Here is a 23,566-nt window from a genome sequence, read left to right as displayed (position 1 = left end):
TGGCATGAAATATGTAATAAATTTTTTTTTTTTTTTTTTTTTTTTTTTTTTTTACATCTGGAAAAAAAAAAAATCTCAAAACTGACAAAATGTGTTAGAAGAATTGAAAGCAGTCCAAAAGCGATGCAGGAGGGAGTGCACGCTCGCTCCGAATTAGCTTCACGCTCACGAGGATCCAAACCTTGAAGGGGAAAAACTCAAAAACGCTCATCCTGCAAAACGGGGCTGAGATCATCCAAAAAATTCTACGATATAAATAAAACCGTCAAAAAATATAACGATGCTCTGGAATTTCTTCGCAACCGCCCACGAGGAGCTGCGGAAGCCTGCTCAGAAGCGGCGTTAGCGTCCGTCCTGAGGAGGAGTCTGCGTGGGACCACCTGACCCAGATCCACGTTCGACGCGGTCGCCCGATCAATGCTGATCACGATACCGCCGATCAATTGATGCGATTATAAACCCGAATGGATGGAGAAGATTTGACTGTTATAAGACTGCGCAGGAGGTCAAAGGTCAGCTCCTGTCATCGATCGCTTCATGTCTATGTATTGAAAAAAAACCAAAAAAAAACGAGCGGAAACCAATGGTTGTTACTTTAAAGTAACTGACATTTGATGTTTTTATTTTATTAAACCAGATTACATTAGCTAAACCGTCATCCGTCACCATGACGACAGTTGGACAGGAATCGATTAACCGTGCTTCTTTACAAACAAACACCTGGTGGAAGTGTTTGGCCGAACTCTACTCTGATTACGTGCGGTAGCCGGGAAGCGAGAAGGTTTTACCGAGGCGATGTTTGTCAGAACAAAAAGTTTTGTTTTGTGCGTCAACGTGAATGCGTTAATAACAATCAGCTGTGAGAGTCCAGGCAAAACACTTCCAAACGGGCGGAAGCCGAGGGGCTACGAACGCAGGTCGGGTCGCCGAACTGGGCCGAGCCCAGATTTGAGTCCGGACGGGTTCCCGCTGGTTCCTAATCGGGCCTTTTTTTTGTGTTCGGGAACTCGTAGACCGGCGCGGGTCTGAGTAACGGCGTCTGAATCCGCAGAACAACATCTTCCAAACAGATGTCCTCTTGACTGGAGCTACACAGTCAATTGTTTATGAATGATGTCTCTCTTTTACGTAATATTTTCATTGGTACACAAAGTGGTCAATCTGATGATAGATAATCGCGCCGCCGACTTTCGGCGGGAAAAAGATCGATGTGTTTTTCCCGCCTTCGGGGCCGGGGGGGGGGCGATCGAATTACTATTGTTAAACTGAAATCATCCATGTCCGGACGCGGCGAGGCCTTCCTCACGGCCCGTTCCAAAACCTCCACCTGGGACACTTTGGTTCTGCGGGGATTTGACTGAAAGTCGGATGCTGAAGCCATAACAATCGTGACGCGGATTTCGACGGCTGTAAAATTTACGATTCTAGAAGACAAAACGGAAACAGTTCGGATGAGAGCGATGCGGAAAGCTAGAGGCGGATGTGACGGATGCTAATCGGTCGTCCCTCAAGACGCTAACGCACGCTAACGCACGCTAACGCCGGGTCTGAACAGAGCCTCCCGGGTTTTCACGAACATGCTTGCACATGTGAGTATGCATTTGTGGCTGGTTTTTTTTGTTGTTTTTTTTTTTTTGTAAGCTGCAGTAATTGTGCACGAGGTTGCCAGAAGGAAGGGAAAACTGTTGGTTTGAGGTGTTGGGATTTTGGTTTTTCCATCGTGTCGGTGGCATTCCTTTGTGAGTGTCAAGGCTTGGTTGGCTGGATGGACAGCAGGCTACCGAATTTGAAGTGCTGGATAACGGGGAACTTCTCCAGACACTGAAAAATGGTAGCACAAAACAGAGAGGGACTGAAATTACAAAAATGAAAACAATGAAGAAAAATAAAAAACAAGCACTTTGAATCCAAATATATGCACTGACATGGCGCTAAAAACAGCTTGAGGTGACAGGTTGGAAGCCGCTGTAGTTACACAGACAAGCAAATGGCAATAATCCGATCGGCTCGAAGACGGCGAACACGCAAATAAAAGGCTGTAGTGCCAAAGCTGTTGTGCAATCGACTGGAATAGTAACAGAGGGTTTTTTCGTGTATCTGAAAGAAAATCCGTTGACTGTCAGCGTGTTGTTTTGAGGAGAGCCTGCAGAAGACGCCGCCAAAATAACCAATTTTTTTTTTTTTTAAATAAACGGCAAAGCAACATAAGTCATGCTAACCTAGCTGGCTATAGCTAAATATACATGCTAAGAACCATTAACATTGCACCGTTGCGCTTCAAATGTAAGTCACAACCGTTGCAAAAAGAATCCGTTTGTTTTCGGTGGTAACCAGCTACGGATGGAAACGGCTTACGATGTTAACATTAGCGTGTTTTTTTTTAAAGATTTTGGCTCAAGTATTTCCACTGTTTACTTCAGCTTCATTTTCAGCGTCTGCAGGGGATCAATAAGGACCCACGGGTGCGGCTAACACTTGAGCTATTAGTCCTTCTACAAACTACCGGCACAAATCACATAATCATCACATCCAGATTGATCTCAGAGTTTCGACAACAACAAAAACAAGACCCACATGGAGGCCAATTTCTGCACATCTGATCCAAACACCATTGGATTATTGCTCAAAAGAAGAGCGTTTCTCAAGTCAGATTTTGCCCCAAATTTAAGCATTTTTAAGCAAATTTAAGCTACATTGACGGAGCCCCATTTTGTTGGGGCTCCCACACTTTTAGGGCTCCACCATCTTTAAACTTGGGTCGGCTGCAACCGATAAAATACATCGACATTGTCAAGAGTTCAGACCGGAGGAAAAGATAGCATGGAAATAAAGTGTGTACATTAGAAATGAGCAGATGTTGCTTTTCGTATCGGGTCCGGGTCGTCACGCGAGTGCATTTCGGGGGGGGAGGTGCATGAAAATCAGCATTTACTCCGGTGGGATGGTTCTATGGGGCGAGACCCTATACGTTCAAGTCCGGAGAATTTGGCAAACTCGCTGCGTTTCATAGAGAAAAAAAAAAAAAAAAAAAAAAGATCCGGATCGGTTCAGGAGAGGGTCTTTGTTGCAAACCGACATGGTCACGTCTCCTCGGGGGCGGGGATGCAAAGTCTTTGCTTTGGGATGCGAGGAATTGAAATTCTTGCGCTGAGACGGTGACAATGTCAGTCATGATCATCGGGGCAGAACTGGGCTGGAACAACACGCCTCGAAAAACCTTTGTGTGAAGATGTACGACATCGACGCGAACGCGTCCGATCAACCGGGGATCATTAAACAGTCAAAGACCTTGACAGGTCAAACGGCCGTTATCTGAAAGGGTTAAAACCGGCCTAATAAATGGCGTTATCGCAGATGAGGGGCTAAAATCACAAGATAAACAAGGACAAATTCTTCCGACGTTTGCTCGGATTTTTTGATTTTTCAACTTTACTGTTCGCCGAACTGAGAATCTACGTGTCGGCTTCGGCTCCTGGCGGAGGAATTGATTTCTTGGAAGTAGGTTAAACGTAGCAGAGCTGACTGGGAGAAAGCAGCATCAAAGGCTGATAAACTTACGCAGTACGAGATCAGCACACACACACACACACACACACACACACACGCAAGAAACTACAACACCCAACCGGACTTTGAGTCTGTATCAGAGGAGTTTCTCCAGGAGGCCAGAAAGAAAAAAAAAAAAAAATGCCAATGATTCTTCAGTCGTAACACTGAATGTTAAAAAATAAGTATTATGTGAATGATAAAGTTTATCTGAACACAGGACATCGGGTACGGCGACAGAAATACAGAGCAATGTCAAGTTGGCTTAAACTTGGTGGGAGTGTTTGGAGAAACCAAACTAGATTTCTAGCTGAAAATCTTTAAAAACAAAAAAAATCAATCCAATGCAATGAGTTTTTGGCCGGGTGAAATAAACGGGAAAGAAAAATACAGAATAAAACCCCCTAAAAACACCGTCCGCTTTTTCACATAACCTAGAAAAACCGGGTTGGATAGGTATTAAACCAGACATGACGTTCGCTGGGATGAATTTCTTTTACAGCAAAATTTCAAGTCCGCTCACGTTTTTTTTTTTTTTTTTTTAAAAAACCCTATGACACACTAAAGAGGAAAAGGGGGGGGGGGGGGCAATGAAAAAAAAAAAAAAAAAAAAAAAAACACTTCCACAACTTGTAGTAAATTGGTTAAAATATGTAAAACAACACCGGCGGGGGCCGTTGGGATGAACAGATACGAGCCGGGGAGGAGTAAAAACACAGCGCCTGCTTCGGCCTGCTTCGTATCGGGACGCTTCTCCGCCGGCCTGCTTCTCTTTCTAGGCCTCGCGCGGCTCTACCCGAAACCTTGTGTGGGGCCAGGAAAAGGGAGCAAGGAATGCGAGTCTGCTGATGGTTGCTCCAGGCTTGGAGGAAGGTCGGGACAGAGGGAGGGGAGGATTTAATGAAGGGAACGGCGGAGGAGAAGGAGGGGGGAGGGGGAGGCAGACAGCTTGGCCCCTCAGCTCTTTGGGAAGACTTGCAGGCTGCTCTGGAAAACACAGGATGTGGGCATGCAGGCGGGGAGAACGGGCTTAGACATCCCCCCCCCCCCCCCCCAACCCCACCCCCAACCGCCACACACACACACACACACACACACACACACACAAGCACGCACACACACAATTCCATTCTCTCCATTCCACTCTTAACCCTTTCCTGCCTCGCTCCTCTCTCATGCAAAGGACTGGTTGTTTTTTTTTTTTAACTTTTTTTTTTTTTTTTGAAATCTTTTTTAACTATTACGCTTCTAAAAACAAACAACAACAAAAAGATGGTTGCCGTGGTTTTTCTTTTTTTTTTTTTTTTTTTTTGGCATTGCATCATTTCTTAAATGTCATGTCAACAAGACAACATTGTTTTCTTAATCTGGCTGAGGCTTTGAGAGAAAATCTAGTTCAGAAAGTCAAGATTCCGGCCGGAGAGAGTTGTTTTCCTGTAAGTGTTACTCAACTTTAGCTGAATTTGAGAATTGAAGACAATAAATAAATAAAAAAGCCGGCATATATGAGTGTAAACCGAGCGTACCAGGGAATGCCGCTTGTCCAATTGTTAAAGCCGGGCAATCTTTCTTTATAAGGAAAAATATAATAAACACACATTTCCGGGTGGATTTCAGCGATTCATTTGGATTTTTTTTCAAAAGCTACGGCCATTAATATATACGGGCTAAAAAGGGGTTTTTGTAAAAACTGTTACATAAAGGCAAGAGTGAGGGCTGGGGTTTCACAGGGCGAGAAATCGGCCCAGTGCAGCTAAAAATGTTCATCGCACTGCTTCGTCTGACTTTAGCGGGTCTGTCTGTGTATGCCTGTGTGTGTGTGTGTGTGTGTGTGTGTGCGTGTGTGTGTGTGCCTGCCTGTCTGCCTGTCTGTCTGTCTGGACAGCTTATCAAAGGATTCATTGCTTTACAATAAACTACAAAACTAATAAACTACAAAAAAAAAAAAAAAAGCAAACGTATCAATTTGATCACTCAATCACGACATCTAAAAAACATCTAAATACAGTTCATTTAATCGAAAACAGGGGGTTTAAAACAAAAAAGTCGACATTATGATATATGGATGTTTTACGCGAGCATTTATTTCAGCTATTAATTCAAATTAATGCTGGAGGGCGTCATTGTTTCCTGAATAGGCAAACACGATGCACGCAAATATGCAGTGTGTCACACGATTGCAACTCCTCTTTGTGCAAAAAGCTAATAAGCATAAAGATAATAAGAACAAGGCATTATTTCTTAAAAAAAAAAAAAAAAAAAAACACGCCAGCCCTGTCCGCAGTGCAATGGCTGCTATCGAAATGGCTGAGGTCACCGACGTCGATTTTTAGACCGCGGCTCGAGGGCGGCGATGATTTCTTCGATCGCGTGATCAGAAATGGGAGGGAAATGGTGAAAAGGGGTTCGAGTCACAGAGAATCCCAGAAATGCCCCTGCTGGGATCATTTAATGCTAAAGAGACGCATTGCCTTCACGCATCCTTTCTGCTAACATTAGCTAACAGCTAAAAGCTAACATTAGCTTTTAGCTTAACATGGTCGCGTCTTTAAAGAAGGCTCCTTTCAAGCTAATATATATAGTTAATAAATGTGCATTATTCATGTTGATAATGCATGTTTATAAAATAAATGTAGTGTTTTTATTGTGTTGAATCCTACCGCTAAGAGAGCTATCGCACTAAAAGCTGTCGGTGCTTATTAAATCCTCGGATATCTGCCTTTCTTGGGTGGTGGTTTAATGAATAACCCAACTTTTTGTTCAACTTTTTGTTTTTGACAAAAAAATATTAATCCATGACCCGATAGCCTCATCGCATCAGCCTCATAACTCCGACATTTCCTTTTAAATTGAGGTTATTGCAAACTGGAAAGAACTGAAATGACTCATTTATGTTGAGAGCTTAGCAATCTCTATCAGGAACAACCAAATGTCTTACAATCATAAATATGTTAGTTTTAGTAATATTATCAGATTACACAAATTACTCAAAATAAAGATCGTAGTGCCGTTCATGTAATAATGACTGCTATGGGCCATAAAAAGGTCAAACCTCCACAGGAGCCTTTTCTCCCATTTTCAGGCAAAAATTAGCAGTTCTCTATATTTTCTACCTTATCAGTCTTTTCTATCTGCTGATAACGTCTTAATTTGCTGCGAGTCACCGCAAATCACCTAAATGTTTAACTCTGAGCAGACATGGCTCACTGACACGAGCGGTTACAGATCTGACGCGTGAATGCTGGCGGGGAAACAAATAAAAGAATTTCTATGTAGACAGTCTGAGGCAGAGAAAATCAAGATTAAGTCAAATGAGCTTTTGGCTAAAGAGTTAGCAAAACACCAAACATGCAGATGTACATCTAATTATGCTAACATTAGCATTACATTGATGTGTTCTAGCATTTCATTGAGCTACAGCATGCTAGCGAGCTCACTGAGACAACAGGCTGAATAGCAAGCTAAGCTCTGAGGCGCTAAATGCAATATAGTGGGCATAATGAAAACAAATTCAGCTTGTTGGCGTGGTGATAATAATAAAGTGACACTTACTCTTGGAAAATAAGGGGAATAAAAACATTGATATGATTAGCTGCCGGAACGGCCGTGCACCGATTAGCTTGGGAATTAGCTTATACGTTGATGGAGGGGCATCGCCGACACGTGTCATTGCACAATAGAATTCTAACGCAAAAACATTCAACGATCCCGTTTAAAAATATCACCGTTAAAACCGCATCGATCAAAAAAAACTGACAGCTACGCAAGCCGTATTTTGGAACGGTTATTTTTCCCCTCAGAGGGGAAGTAAACTGCTGAATAGTAAATAGCGGTTTCATTATTGACGTAACTTTCTGCTTTAACGCAAATGTTCTCAACAAACACTATTAATGCTCTTCATTTCTGTATGGGGAACCAATTAGTCTGTTCAGGTGACTGTTCAACGAAAGGGCACAATTCACAAAATTTTGCGGAGTTTAATAAGTTATTCCAACTCTGGTCAAAAACCGAATTTGCAGTGATCTGTGACAAAGAATTCATTTTAATAAAGAACAGCCCGGCTGCTCGAACCGGAGCACGAGCGACATGCATCAGACATGAGGATGGCACCGGCGCTTTCTCCGGAATTTATTAAATGTGGCATCGCGTGCAAAGAGAAGCGCGTTTGTTTGCTTAACAAGTAAAAGCACAGCATCGCCTTCGCGAACTTTTAAGTTGTTTTTTTTTTTTTTGAAAGAGAAAATTCCCGATGTTTGTTTTTTTTCGTTACCTTTTCTTTTTTTTTTTTTTCCCCGGTCAGAAACGACGCCGAAAAACCGTCGAGAACTTAATTTTCCACACGGCAGTTTATCAGACGGCTGAGTCGAGGAATAATTGGGACTGCCGAGGGAGACGGAGCGAAGGAGGAAGGCGTACCTCAGCTTTGTACATTCTGATCAGGCCCTGGTTGACTTTGGACCAAGAAGGAACGGCGCTGATGTTCCACAGCTGGTTGGAGTGCTCTGCAAACGGACCGGTCTTCATCTACACAACAGACCAGAGAGAAGGGGAGAAATGACAAGCGTCTGCGGCGCAGCATCCGAACCGTAATAAAAACGACGGCGGAGAACGGCCGAGGACGAGTCCGGACTCAAACCGAGAAGCTCCGTCCGACTTTTAATTAATCAGATCGGCGGTTGTCGAAGTGATACGGGTTGTAAATGCGGAGTCTCGTCATTTATGGAGAGCGGCAGCCTCGGATCTTCACGGAGTCCGAGAGCTTTGGAGAACAGAAGTCGCACGCCGACGCAGAACGGAAACGTTTTCGAGGTTACTCAGATCAGGGGTTCCCGTACGGGAGATATTTTTTTTAAATAAAATTGCAGAGAACTCACTTCTTAATTGTTAATTGTGACAAAAAAAAAAAAAAAAACACTAATTGAATAATTTTTTATTTTCTTGAGGGTCTGGATTTTTTTTTTTCTAGATTCAACTTCTCAATTTATTCGCAATTGTCCCGATTGTTACTAAATTGCTAACATATTTGCCCCTCAGAAAAATCTCTGGTTTCCAAAAACAAGGGAAAATGCCACGGATGAATTGCAAGAAATGATCTGAAAAAGAGGTCTAAATTCTAAATTGTAAAAAGAGGCCATTTTGGTGGCTAATTATTTCTAAAGATAAAACCACCTGAGATGAAAATAATCAATGTGACCTTTAAATACGCTGGAATATGCACAATTCCTTTTGTTTTGAGAGCAATCTGTTGCTCCTTTTCGAATTGTAAAAAAATGTTTGATTCAAAACAGTCATGTTGTGTGATGTTTGTTATCGTACCCATTTAAAAATAAAAATAAAAAATGAGAAAACAGGAGTAGCAATGAGCGTGTAAAGCAACAGAAGTAGCCAAGAAGAGCGCTGGAGCTGCGATGCAAAGCGGAGCTTCAGTGCCACCTGCTGGTAGACCAAAACAAAAATATTCACAACTTCTGACGCGTGCAAACTCTTCGCCTCGCAAAAAAAAAATGTAGTCAAATTCCTTTAAATGAATAAAATGCACAAAACTGTTGTATTTGATACTAAAATAGACAGAATGTACATGAATATCAAAAATGCTAACCTCCACCTTTTGTTACTAGCGTAGCTTCCTTTAGTCATAGTTTATTAGCAAAACATAACACAGAAACGTTTACGTTTTTTTCCTGTGGAGGAAAAAAAAAACACAAAAAGTTTACGCTTTTTTTTTTTCTTTAGCAAACGTCAGATACGGGTTATAGTGCAAAATCTTTTAGTCCCCTATAGTCGTAGTTTATTGGCAAAACATAACAAAGAAACGTGTACGTTTTTATCCTGTGGAGGAAAAAAAAAACAAAAAGTTTACACTTTTTTTTTCTTTAGCAAACGTCAGATACGGGTTAAAGTGCAAAATCTTTTAATGACGTCTAAAATGGAAAATATAGCATTTAACAGATACGCGTCTTTGTCATTGGTTCAATTTGTCTTTTTCATCCCCTTTTTCCTGAAAGGATTATTATCATTGTTAATATGAGTTCGCTATCAAAACTGGTGAATGGGTGTTTTTTTTTGTTTGTTTTTTTTTTGTATTTTTCTAAATTGAGCAGAAATCGGCGTGTATCCGGGGGTTACTGGTTTAACATTGGGTTTTACACGCGCGTCCGATGAATGCCGAAGCTTCGCCGGCGTCTGGCTGACTCAGACGGCCGGGTCTGGTTGCGTCCCTGCGAGGGTCACACCACGTCCCCAGACTCCTGCGTCACATATGCGGTGCCTATTGTTGTCCCTGGCTCCTCTGTTGCATTTTTAAAATACACTGGGAGGGAGAGGGCGGGCAAAATTTGACACTGTATTTACCCTTTGAGGCGTGCATCAGCTGTGCTTACCCCCCCCACCCCCCGCCTTGTGATAACGTCTTTTCCGATACATGTGATATTCGCCGTTTAATTACGGCTCCAACGTGACGTTTCGGTTTACTCTTATGTAAGGGAAGAAACACGAAAAAAAAAAAAAAAACGGACAACAACCGCGCCCCGAAACTATCCTGACGGTAAAATTACTAATCGCAACTATATCGATTGATTATAATGAATGAAAGGTGTACGGGGAGTATTGAGAACAATGTTCAGAACAAAAGGCCGATTGTTATAGCGGCTATGAACTAAAAAAAAAAAAAAAAAAAAACCAGAATCAGCCTGGATGTGCGCCGACTTACGCACGATATATAGTTTGGAATCGAAAAGATTAAATAGATGAATTTATGAATGAATCCCAGACTTTATACAGTTTTCCCACCCCAGAGGCAAATGAACCCAAACCCAGACCCCGGGGCATCAATCTAGCAAAAAAACCCCCCCCCTTCTTTTTTTCCATCCCACCCCCACTGCTCGAGACACTTTCCAGGGCCTCGCATGCGAACACATGGGGGAAGGGCATGGAAGAGGGAGGAAAGGGGGGTGGAGACAGCCCGTATTCCCTGGAGGAAGGAGTGATTCACAGCAGCATGTGGGGAAGGAAGTGACTCATGTTTAGGACGGCACACACACACACACACACACACACACATGCATGCATACACGCACGCAAGCAAGCAAGCAAGCACACTGGAGCCTTGTGTGTGAAATTAAAAAATAAGAGCAGGGGTTTGTCCACATGTGTGTGAATAAAAGGGAATATACTCAGGTGCATATGTGGCGGGGTGTCCGTCCGGGATGACAAACAAAACTTGAGAACGCGATTTAAAAATTTTTTTTTTTTTTTTTTAGTTTGAGGGACCGAGAAGCCACCGGGGATCCGTCGTGTTTTTTCAGCTTTTACAATTAAATCGGAGACGTCGGGAAGTATTTTAATTATCGGTTTAAACCAGGGGTTTGGCTGCTTTGCGGCGAGGCCTAAGTTGCGTCTCGACAACGTCCACATCCACATTTGACTGCGTTTCTATACAGTATGTGTACGTTTGTGTACGTCTTTGTCAAAAAAACAAAAAAAAGCAAAACAAAACTCACTAACCCAACTTACTGTTCTGTATATTTCCTGTGCATCCTGTATTTGCAAGTGTTATTTACAGTCCTTATGTCCTCTATTGTAAGTCGCTTTGGATAAAAGCGTCTGCCAAATGCAATGTAATGTAATGTTTCTGCCGGGGGGAGGATTTCAACACCGCCTACCCCGGTTCCCGATCCCGACCCGCTGAACTCGACTTTTAAAAACTCCCGTCTCGTTTTTGAACGCCGTCTCACGTTGGTGGGAGGCTTAAAAAAAGATAACGGGATGAATAAATTCGGCGTGCCAACTGCACACACCGACCTGCGGGGAAACCAGCCAAACTGCTTTGTTGCGTTTTTGTCATAATATTCACCGAGATCTTTTTCCCTACGGATAACCGCATCAGACTAAAAGAAAATAATGTTTAATCATTAAATGCACAATACTAATGAGATGACAACCCCTTCTGTGAGTGTCTGGAAGTGAATAGCGGTTCCGTTAACATCCTCATCAGGATTTCGAATAAAAACAATGATTCTCGGTGACTTGGGAGTTGTAAAGTTACACATTTAATATTTACCAGGAACATCTATTTGCCGGCTGCGTGGTATGATGTCAGAGGTAAACACGGGATGTTATTGGTGGAATAATTCCTTGCCATTGCACTGAAATCAAGGTCTTCTTTATGTTCTCCACAAACGTGTGCTTCAGGAGAACCCTTGAGATGTTAAATAATGAATGAAGGAATTTTAGCCTTCATAAAAATCGGGCGAAAAACATGTCAGCCAACTTTTTAGAGAGTAATAAAAATATTTGCTTCCATACCATACACGGGTTACTGAAAAGCGGATCGAGCCTTCGAAGATATGAAACGACAGAAATAATGCAAATAAAGGTATTTTTCAGAGACAAAACAGTTAACGATGAGAACTTTCAAGCCAACCGGATCCGATAATTTCCATCCGACGGGTTTCTTTTGAAAATAAAGCACGGACGCAGGGTTCAAATGTTGTGAACCAAGTCTGTACAAAGGTTATCGGCCGTTCTTATTCCAAACGTTACCGCCTGGCGAACCCGGCGGTCCGAGCGTGTAAATCCGCATCTGCATCCGTGACTATTACAAAACGTAGTGAGTAAATACACTGCTCAAAAAATATAAAGGGAACACTTAAAAAACACATCCTAGATCTAAATGAATGAAATATTCTTATGAAATACTTTGATCTTTACACAGTTGAATGTGCTGACAACAAAATCACACAAAAATGATCAATGGAAATCAATTGTATCAACCCATGCAGGTCTGGATTAGGAATCACACTCAACATTAAAGTGTAAAAACAAACTCCAGGCTGATCCAACTTTGATGTAATGTCCTTAAAACAAGTCAAAATGAATCTGTGTTGACACTATGATTTCACACAAGTGTGATTGACTTGGAGTTACATTGTGTTGTTCAAGTGTTCCCTTTATTTTTTTGAGCAGTATAGTTACGTGGGCAACAACCTGCCAACCTACTTGGGAGTGAGAATGACGAGAGGGGGGAAAAAAAAGCAACCGGAGGAGGAATGTTCCCATAAACGGGGAACTCAAACGACACGTTGCCCGATTCTCCTTTTAATCCCGTTTGTTCTGCGGTAATTGGCTCGATTAAAAATTTACAGACCGAGCTATTGGGAGAGATCACGTTCGCAGTTAAAGGCTACAAATCTAGGCGGCCAGCGCCGAGGTAACAAGGGTACAGAAGAAAACTTGTTGAGCTCCCGGGTCTCCGTTCGCTTTGATTGATCGCTGGATTTCTGGGGGTTTATTGGCAACGGAAATCGGGAGATAATGATATGCTTGGAGAGAGGAAGTCTCACGAAATGATTTCAATATGGCTTTCGTGGCGGTGTGTTAACATTTGATGACTGAAGACCAACCCCCCCCACACACACACACACACACACACACACATTCAGAGTATTTTTGTTTTTATTCTTCCTAAAGGGGAAGCCTGGATTTCTGAGATTGAAGGTCCGAGGCAAACGTTCACAATGTTTGAGGAATAATTTCGGGCCCAAAAAAGTAAAAAGGCGGTGAGAAGTTAGTCGGACTTTGCAGACACAAGTTCAGGTAACCTCGAGTTCGCGAAACGCTCAAAAGTCTCACAAAGGAGCTTTCCTGCAGGTTCCGCCCAAACATCGGTACCGCCATTCAACCGCTTAGGGTCTCCGTCGGCTCTTCTATAATCCAGGTTTAAAAAAGACCGGTGTTTAACGAAATGAACAAGCAACACCATGTTTTTGGCTGAAATGTCCACCTTCAGATCCGGCGATCTTCTTTTTGGCATTGACTTTTAGGCGGGCCGGGTCAGCACAAGATAAGATACATTTAAAAAAAGAAAAAAAAAAAAAAAAAACGCATTTGTTAACAGTACATTTGGGACTGATCTTGCATTTGCTTTAACCAGCTTGGTTTTGAAGGCTCTGATGCTAAAGGCTAAATCACAAAACCAATCTGTGTCATTCAGCTCAGGAAAATACTCAAGTAGCTCCAAAAACTAAATAATCTCCAGTTTGAGCTGCCACATTCATTGATCCAATCATTCAATCATTCACATCAAGTATGGATTCTGCACCGATCTTTGCGGGCCGGATTAAAAAGACCCGACGGGCCGGATGTGGCCCGCGGGCCGTAGTTTGCCCAACCCTGGTTTACGTGAACATACACAATGCTTTCGTGCCCTCCTAGTTTTATTGCGTTGAATAAGCATTAGCTGTTCACTTTGGATGTTTGAGATCGAGCTCCATCGCTGTTTCCTTGTTAAAACTCCGGGAGAATTTTATGGACTGAAAAAAAAAAAAAAAAAAAATGATTCCATGAGACTTAGTAATAGAGTGAGCCTGGAACCGTCCCTTTTATGGCTTTCCGTGTTGTAGATTTGAGGTTTCGGCTTTCTTTCGGGCAAAAGCCGGGCTTACTCGGTTAGCCGGCTTCACGGGAAAAAAAAAAAAAAAAGAAGTCTAGATCTTTTATCAGGATGATAGCGGGCGGATTATTCTGGACGTGGAAGATTGTTTGTTACAAAGAACCATCTGGGAAGGCGGCGGTTGAAGCCAGTATGAAAACATTTCACCAGCGACAGCAGATCTCACATGGTTTCCCTTGGAATTACGCGTCTTCATCTGTTTATTGTTAATTGCCTCGCTAATGTCGTCCCTGCGGAATGACAACAATAAGAAAACACCCGCTCGGATCGGACCCTGAAAATCTCTCCGCTGAGCTGTAAAACGCGGCGATCGAGAGCTGGAAAAGGAACGGCGGCCGTACGATCGAAGAAACGGCTATCATCCTCAAACACGCCATTAATATTAGATCGGATCGGACTAAAAAATGTGAAACCACTTAAGGTCAAATGCAGCATTTATGACGGGGAATATCAGAGGCAACAACAGCAGGTTTAATAATTGAGCGATGTTTTGAAGCGACGGCGAGGTGCTGATTTTACCGCCTCGGCAGCTGAAAAGCAGGAGGATGTTCTCCGAGCTTAGCGTCGTTTCTTAGGATCCACTTGTTACCGGCGATCGGTTCGGTGACCTCGGACGATCGCTACGTCGTTATTTTCCGAACGTCGCGAAGGCTCGGGGTGAAACGCGGAGCGCTACCTGCCCCGCGCCAGGCGGGGGGAGGGCTAGTTAGCTTGAAAAGAACATCGTGTGAAGCAGTCAGGAGATTTAGCGAGAGATAAGATAGCGAAAAGTATCTCGCCGTTTCACCCAAACTCGGGAGTCGTGGCCCGATAAATACCTGAGGCGAGCCTGTTTTTATGCGCTTAACGTTTCGTCAAACATCTTGAGCTGCCGTTCGGTCGCTTCCAGAGAAGGGCTCTCCGTTTTCGTCCTTTGGTTCGTACGGTTTCGCCGGAAGAAGGGAAAAAGTGAAAGAGAAGAAAGCGATAACTCCAAATCTATGCTGATGACGTGGATACGAGCCACCATTTGAGACAAATTCTACATTTTGTACGATAAAATGAAGGTTCACTGAAATTCAAGACTGTTATTCTTTTTTGAGAGCTTTGAAAAACAAAAAAAAAACTTTCTGGTATGATAAAAAAAAAAAAAAACAACTCACTAACCCCAAGCTTACTGTTCTGTATATTTCCTGTGCATCGTGTATTTGCAAGTGTATTTGCAGTCCCTATGTCCTCTATTGTACGTCGCTTTGGATAAAAGCGTCTGCCAAATGCAATGTAATGTAATGTAATGATAACACGTTTTTCTAAAGCGCCCCCTTGTGTTTTGGGGGTCAAAACCGAAATGATTTTGCTAAGATTTCCCGGCAATTCTGTGTTCGAATTGGTCAAGATCACAAGTTTTTTTTTTTTTTTTTTTTTTTTTTAAACACAATGTTTAATTAAAGTTGATGTTTTTACGTTTTTTTAATCCGATTAGACGTTCATCGCGATCAGTGTATGAAGTCACGTCGAAAGCATGTTATGGCAAAACAAGAGTTTTTGTGAGTAAGAGCGACCTCTGACCTCCCGTTTCTAATCAGGCCACCTACGAGTCCAAGTGGACTTCGGAGCCAATTTTAAGAAATTCCACAAAAATGTTCCCCTCGAAAAATTATAACGGGGGAGAAAAAAAAAAAAACTGAAAAGTGGGAGTAACGGATGAGGAGAAACCCGGAGGCCCCTCTTGACACAACAGCAGCATCCTTTCATGAGCGTGGCGAGGAGGGAGAGGTCACGCGGGGGGGAGGAAGGAGGGAGGAAGGAGGGAGGAAGGAGGGAAGGAGGCGGCGTGTCTGAGTGGGAAGGAGGAAAAGGATGTAGCTCGCTCAACCAACACCCTCCCCTACTTCCCTCCCCTCCTTTTCCTCCACAAACCAAAAACAAAGCGCACAGTTCCTGCTCTGGCAGCCGACCAACAGAATCCATCTGCTCCCCCCCCGCCCGCCCGCTCGCCGCCCGCCCGCCGCCCCCCTCGTCTTTTTTTTCCCCCCCTGAACAAAACCACATTCAGCTGCAGAACTACAATTTCTTTCCAACGGCTAAATCAGTCCAATGTGCCTTCACGTACACAGGACCGATTTATATCGATACGTATGTGGATAAAACGACCCTCCTTTCCCTTCCCTTCCCTTAAGCGCGTAAAGTTATCTGCAAGCGAAACATAACTCACAAAAGATGAAATATAATTTCAAATAAAGTTAGAGGATCGCATTGTGACGGCGCGTCTTCCGCGCGGCTCGGAAGGAAATATTGATAATATGGGATCGCCGATAAAGAAAAGGAAGTCTTGTTGTGTCGGAAACATGTTTCTAATTGTTTATTCGTCGTTTAGGATTTAATAACACGTGGATCGGTCTCTCCTCTGAGTCTTGTTATTGGTTTGTTGTATCAATTTAGTCTTTTTAAGCCCATGTAAATCCCTGTTGTCTCACTGAAAAAGCTTTCAGACTGAAAAAGGTCACGGACGGACGGAAGGGAAATAGTTCTTAAAAGAAACCATCAGGAAAAACCCTCTGACTGGAGGAAAAAAAAAGTGGCGTGGAAATAAACAGTGTCGTTTAAATCTTAAATAGAAACGTCCCACCTGATATGACGTTTAAATTACACAGGATAACTATTATTTTATGTCTGGAAACAACTCGCTACTTTCCTTGTCTTTATTTTTCGTCCCTTTTTTTTTGTGTGACGTTCTTGGGGGTTACTGTCTTTTAAGATGATTTATGATTTACCCAAAGCATTTTTTCCACAAATTTGACAACAATCAACATGAAAATGCAGGAGGAGGAGGAGAAGGGGGGTAAAAATTATCCAAAAAAAACAATATTTGTCGCCGTGTCTGGATGTCACATTGTGTTTATCCATTTAATATAAAGTCACCGCTTCGTTTACGTCGAAGGACGTCGATCCACGGGTCACCGCCGCGACCGGTCGCCTCTTTCCGAAAGAACGGCGTTGGGCGGAAAAAAAAAACACGTCTAAAAAAAAAAAAACACACGTTTGGTTTCCCACCTCGTTGATGAACTTGATGCACTCCAGGAACATGTAGTCTTGATGATGCTCATTCACCACCCTCTCATCCAGGAAGTGCCGGGGCTCCAGGGTCGGGTGGTCTGAGGAGGAGACGGGAGTGTAAGTTCACCCGTTCACCACTAGATGTCACTGTTAACCAACCCGTTGTCATTCCTCTCCTCCGGCCGCAGGGATGTATCATTTATCACTGTCGCGATGACATCATGTTATCCCGACACGAGGCCTGCGATCAGTACGCCGCTCCCGTCTCTCTCTCGTGTGTGTGTGTGTGTGTGTGTTTTTAAACAGAGACGCCGATCTTCAACCGGGCTTCGTTCGCCTTTTTCTACTCGGACGTTTCTACTCGTGGATGACGAACGACTGGAACGCCTCCGTCGGGACGGGATGGAAACTAGACGACGAGGAGTCATTCAGCGGCGCCCTGTTTGTTGGTGAACATTTTTCAGACTCCCGTGTTTCTCGGAAAACGGACGCGATTCGAGAAAGTAGATCCGAAACCGCTCGTTTCGGGTGAGAAACTTCGACGAAACGGCGGATGAGTTGGATTTCTTCCCCCCCCCCCCGCGCCGACTCAGACCGCGTCATTTCGTCGGCCGAGTCTGCCGACGCAAAGCCAATTACGGGAGGAGCCGACGGCACGAAAAGTGCCGCGGTCAGCGTTTTTTCTTTTTCTGGGGGGTTTAACCTCATTTGTGTCGCCGCTCGGGGCTTAAGAGTTTAAAATCTCTGGAAATTTCAGAAAAGCACAGAAAGGTGAATGTTTATGGCGGAGCTTCGGGCGTAGAAGTTAAAGAACCAGGATCTGTGATGGGCCTGATCTCGCTCACTGGTCACACACACACACACACACACACACACACAGAGCGCTGGTCTGTGATCAACAAGCATTGTGGACACTGAATCTTATGCAACATTTTTTTTTTTTTTTTTTTGCACAGATGGGGTAGCACTCAAACATCTGGAAGCAACGGTCTGATTATGAAGATTTGTGAAATTTGAGCACTTCCCCGAACACCACGCGCCACCAGCATGAGAGAAAACCCTTTCGTACGTACTTTCTCCCTCACGTTTACGTCCGTCGGCGACGGCGATTCCCGTTATTTCAACGTAATCGATCATCTTTCGCCCTTTTTTCTTTTTTTTTTTAAAACAGGAAGACTTCATTTTTTGAGTCTTGTCTTTGAAAGCAAAGGAAATGCTGGTTTACTGTATTTTCACAAAGGCGCGGTCCCGCACTGGGACACACACACACACACACACCCTTTGGCTCCAGCTGCGTTCAACCACATCGATGTGCAGCCTGGTGTCTGTCTGTGTGTGTGTGTGTGTGTGTGTGTGTGTGTGTGTGAGGGGGCGGCGGTCTCACCTATGAACTGGGAGCTTCCCCAAATAAAGGGCAGAAACTGGAAATCGTCCAGTCCCCACACGCCTTGGCTGCCGGCCGGCTCCATTCTGTAGGTCCTCTGGAGCTTTCGCATCACAGACAGATACCTGCCGACCAAAACGCGACAAAATATAGAGCTCGGCGTTCGAAAAACGCCATGACGGGCCTCGGAGCCATGCGAGGATAACTCCTTTTTCGCGTGAATTCCAAAGGGATTATCATGGGTAAGGTTTTGCAGCTACAGATAACATTTCGCGAGGGGTTTTTCGGGTAAATACGTAGATAAGGAAGAGGCCCTTCTCTTTCGTGAACCTCGTCGGGCTCGGGTACATCGGACGTGGTGAGTTGGGACGCCGTTAGACGAAAAAAGTTCCCGCTGAAGGCGGGTGAGAGCTCGTGATGACGGGATAAACGGCGAAACTGTCGTCGACTTGGGTGAGATAAAGAGGCGTGTCGTCGGGGTCGGAGGGCGGCGAGAAGTGATAAGGTGAGAAGTTGTGAAGTTCTGCATTTTTTGGCTTCAAAACAACCGAGATATTATTAATGGCCTTTGGTACGAGACTGCGGCTCGACAGCGAATCCAGAAGATTTCCCTTCTGAAAGATACTCCCTTCTGATAAATGACTTTACAGCTTTCAAAAATGATGAAGGAAAGAATTTTTGTACTGCGCGGATTTAAAAGGTAAAAAAAAAAAAAAGTCAGTTAAATCAAATGTGATGGCTCCGTTTCACCGCCGCCGCAGTGTTATGCAGTTAAAATGATGAAAAACGCCACTTTCAAATGACTCTTAAAAAGACTACGCGATGGATGATGGATGGTCGTTGACTCCTTTTGTGGATGAGGTTTGATATCAGTGGTAAACACTTTAATCCTTCAAACATTTATTCATTAGCGGCCATTTGCCAAAATCAAGGGCCTTCCGCACATTAAAATAAAAAAAAAGATGAAAAATTCCCCGTGATGTACCGGGCCTTCCTTTTTCTCCCGGGACAAAATAGCGTTTTCTCATGATAAACAAATCCGTGTTTTATTAAAAAAAAAAAAAAAAAACTGACCTGTGAAAAACTTGAAACACGATCGCCAGCTGGTCGTCGACGCGCAGAGCTCCAACTTTACAAAGACAGCAGAGGAACGCGGCGAACGCAGCTTCGTGACCTGGAAACACCGGCGGTCGTGTCACTGAACGCAAACTACACTGCTCAAAAAAATAAAGGGAACACTTAAAAAACACATCCTAGATCTAAATGAATGAAATATTTTTATGAAATACTTTGCTCTTTACACAGTTGAATGTGCTGACAACAAAATCACACAAAAATGATCAATGGAAATCAATTGTATCAAACCATGGAGGTCTGGATTAGGAATCACACTCAAAATTAAAGTGTAAAAACAAACTCCAGGCTGATCCAACTTTGATGTAATGTCCTTAAAACAAGTCAAAATGAATCTGTGTTGCTTCCTGAGTGGACACTATGATTTCACACAAGTGTGATTGACTTGGAGTTACATTGTGTTGTTCAAGTGTTCCCTTTATTTTTTTGAGCAGTATATTTCCTCAGTTAAGAGCCTTTATCTGGATCTGACAGTAATACGATAACACGGCGTTGCTGATCTAACTTAAATCTGTCATCAGTTGGATAGATTCTTGTGTAATTTTGATTGTTTTTGAAGCGATTTGCAGGGAAAAGATGTACATATTTAGTTTAAAAAAGGCCGGTACCTGTTCCGTAGTCTATCCTAGTCGAATTGCCCACGGACTCTTTCAGATACACCGCGATCTCCGCCGCCGCCGCTTGTTTGTCGTCGGGAAGCACCGTGGAAACCAGGGCCTCGGCTTCCTGCACAGACAGCAGAGCGACCGGTGAGACGCCGAGTGACGTCGACACAACGCTCGGCGGAGAGCGCCGGATCCGGAGGGTGCATCGGCTCTCGCGACACATTTAAGGGACACTGCTGAAATCAGCTGGGAGCGACTGATTCGTATTTACGGCCAATTGGCGGTTGCTGTTCGGCCTAGAATTTAAAAAGATGCAACCGTATGCAGATACATTTACCATCAATACCGGAGTAGAGAGTGCACCTGTATATAGGCCGCATCTACTTATTTTTGAAAGAAAAAAGAAATTATACGTAAATAAGCTGCAGGTGTCCCCGTTGAAACATGAGATAAATTTTATTGATCCCCAAATAAATTATTTTCTCACAGCAGCTTAACAGTTATAGCATCAATAAATATGAATATAAAATTTGAAGACAATTAGAAGATAGCTAAAAAAACATCCACAATTAAATTATATAATTATATAAATTATACAATAAAAAACAGAGACACCAGAGTAAACAACAACAACATCGTCACAACAGAATGGAGAAAAAAAAACAAAAAACAGCGAAGGGTAAAAATAGACAACCGAAACAACAACAAGGATAGGAACATAAACAAAGGGACAATAGCAATAACAAAAATAAACAAAAATACGCAGGACAGAGTGGGCTGAGACCAACAAGGATAAAAATAGACAGATAAGGGATGAAACATGTGAATTCTTTGAAAACTTTTGATAAAATAAATGATTGCAACATTTACAACTACCGGTTGCAAATGCTTTTCTTCAGAACGGATGGCTGAACTTACGCGCAGCCAGACTGATCGCTTTCAACTCGAAAGACGCTTAAAATGCTTTTCTGTGTGTCTTTTTAATGATCGGTGTGTGTGCAAAAAGCGCAAAACGGCCGATCGGAGGAATTATTGTGAATGCGAGTGGGTTGGCCGAAACTGTTTCATTTTAAAAATCCATAAATTGACCGCATCGTTGTAAAAGCCGCAAAGTCGAGTCTTGTATGCCAGAATTTACAATATGCATTTATAAGCACAGATAATTCTAAATTCTTTTAATATCCCTGCGATAGTGCGGATCATTTTACTGTTAATGCTCATTTGTGTGAAACTAAAATGAGGTGATGTTCTGGAAATCAATACGTCATGTCTGGTTGACAGAAAGACGATTCTTTTGGGCAAAATGCAGGTAATCTGTTGTGACAATTAGAAAATTGATCGCTCTATTTAACGTCATTTTTGAATTGTTTTAGGATTTATCTGTTGTGCTGATTTGCAAAAAGGTGATTAATTGCCAATTTATTCCGCTCACTAAAGAAATTAACGTGATTAGTAAATGGACATTTGGCAATAGATGGATATTTACCACAGAGTTCTTCCTGCATTTAAATCAGCACAAGCCTCGACGTTGAGTAGTACGAAAGAGGGAATGTGGGGGCCGACGGGAAAATGCCAACCTGGTCGAGCTTGGCGAACCAGGTTCGGTAAGCTTTGTTTCCAAAGCGTGACGGCTGGTCGACGGGAGGGGTTTCGTTGATCCAGCGGTCCAAGGTCTCCAAAAGATCAAGCAACTTTTTCACCGTCTGTCGGAACAACAAAAGGCATCAAGTCGGCTCGGGTTTCAGATGGTGTGAAGAGGGGATTTGCTCTCACTGCTGGTGGGGATGCCAGATGTTTTGTTAAGTTTTCAAGTGCTCTTCTGCTTTAGCTGCACTCAAAACAATGTTGTTTCACTCTTTCAGTCACTCTCAATCTAACACACACACACACAAACGCCCCGATGAAACGATGGCCAATCAAAAACAATCAACATTGAGTTCATATACCTTCTGATAAGTTGATTGTGTAACTGGACATCCATTCACCTGAAATTTTAATCCCAGATACACTGCTCAGAGGCAACAGACTACAAAAACACACACCTCGGATACTTTGTATTCACAGGTCAACTTCTTTCCCTTCACTCCCTCGTTGAGGGTCAGAATGAAGCCCATGTAGTCGGCGTACGCCTGCAATCAGAGCAACGTCAGTGGCGTCTTGAATAGATAATACAGATAACGACAGCTTGCAGAAAAGGAAATTCACTTCCATCCTCAACATGCGCACCTGTGACCGCTTCCACTTGCCCATGTCGGACACCATGCTGATCTCTTTTTTTGGGACCATAAACGCGACGCTGCTGCCCGTGACAGCCTCATCCTCAGGAGCGGAAGCTGAAACAAGGACACACTTCTTAGTAACAAGTGACGTGAGTGGTGGAGTGACATAATGGGACTCAATGGCGTCCTAACAGAGGAGGCAGATGATTGGCTGAGGTGAAGCTGGAAGGTAGAGAATCAATGTAATGAGAAAATATGGATCGTGGTATCATTTGGATAATATTCTGAACCCATGACTAACTAGTGAATTGCATTGTGTGTGTGGGTGTGTGTGGGTGTGGGTGTGTGTGTCTTGATTGCAACTCCTGAGATTCTTTGATCTGGAGTTAAAACAAAAGTAAAGATTCCTTAAACATCAGTAAAACATGTATTAATGGAGGGGCGCTTCCAGGTTTTGATAAGTCTGACAAACAATAATATGAAACACAAAGAAGAAAAAGTTTAGCACAGAAGAAGAACTTTAATGCTTTAAAAAGCAGCCAACCCGGTCGTGAATGCATTTGAAATGACTGACAACAAACCAGAACCAGACGACTGAAACACCTAAGGCTGAAAGTGGAGGCTTAGTTATTATCTATGTAAAAATAGTTTACACCGCTAAAAACTGCACTCTTATTCTTGGCAGTCGGACAACCTTTAAAAGACAACCGAGAGGGTTAACATAAGGTGGCCCGGCCGGATAAGAGACTTAGCATCCTCCCCTTCAACTTCCATGGATGGGACATAAACATTGTAGCTCTGGCGGTTGCGCGGCGCCGACGTGACGGTTTGCTTCCCGCCCCGGCAGTGGATTCGACTGCCCGGCGGTTCCGCCGCGCATCCGCCGCACGGCACCGTGCTGATGCCCGCACGGCGGCGGAAGCGTCCCGTAGCTCCCGCACAACACGCACAAACAGGAGTTTACCTGACTGCTGCTCCGTTTCCGCCATGGCGAAGCTAGCGCTCTTCTTCGCGGCTTTTGTGAGGAGTTTCAAGACGTGTGGCTCGCTACTGCCCCCTAGCGGCCATAATAATAATAATAATAATAATAATAATAATAATAATAATAATAATAATAATAATAATAATACAAAAAACATGCTCTGTAACGGCAATACACAATCAAAAAAAGGTTCATCCTAATTTTAAATAA

The 23,566-nt window shown here is 43.3% G+C and overlaps 1 protein-coding gene across 3 annotated transcripts; it reads right to left on the bottom strand.

Annotated features, from left to right (window-relative positions):
• Positions 1–1,241: 1,241 nt before the first annotated feature.
• Positions 1,242–23,398, bottom strand: ptpa (protein phosphatase 2 phosphatase activator). 3 transcript variants are annotated; one of them, XM_086170842.1, is made up of 10 exons: positions 23,339–23,398; positions 22,382–22,488; positions 22,198–22,284; positions 21,733–21,858; positions 20,159–20,276; positions 19,491–19,590; positions 18,417–18,541; positions 17,030–17,130; positions 7,963–8,070; positions 1,242–1,821 (listed from the first exon to the last, which is right to left on the bottom strand). In XM_086170842.1, exons 1-10 carry the CDS (start codon positions 23,361–23,363, stop codon positions 1,747–1,749), a joined length of 972 nt encoding a protein of 323 aa, XP_086026968.1. In that variant the 5' UTR covers positions 23,364–23,398; the 3' UTR covers positions 1,242–1,746. The 3 variants fall into 3 exon arrangements, with proteins under 3 accessions (XP_086026968.1, XP_086026969.1, XP_086026970.1); XM_086170843.1 differs by lacking the exon at positions 7,963–8,070; XM_086170844.1 differs by lacking the exon at positions 21,733–21,858.
• Between the last annotated feature and the right edge of the window lie 168 nt (positions 23,399–23,566).

Source organism: Fistularia commersonii, chromosome 23, assembly GCF_037954325.1.
Source record: "Fistularia commersonii isolate RoL2024-O1a breed Wild chromosome 23, RoL_Fcom_v1.0, whole genome shotgun sequence".
Lineage (NCBI taxonomy): Eukaryota > Metazoa > Chordata > Actinopteri > Syngnathiformes > Fistulariidae > Fistularia > Fistularia commersonii.
This window is presented reverse-complemented; position numbering and strand designations above follow the sequence as displayed.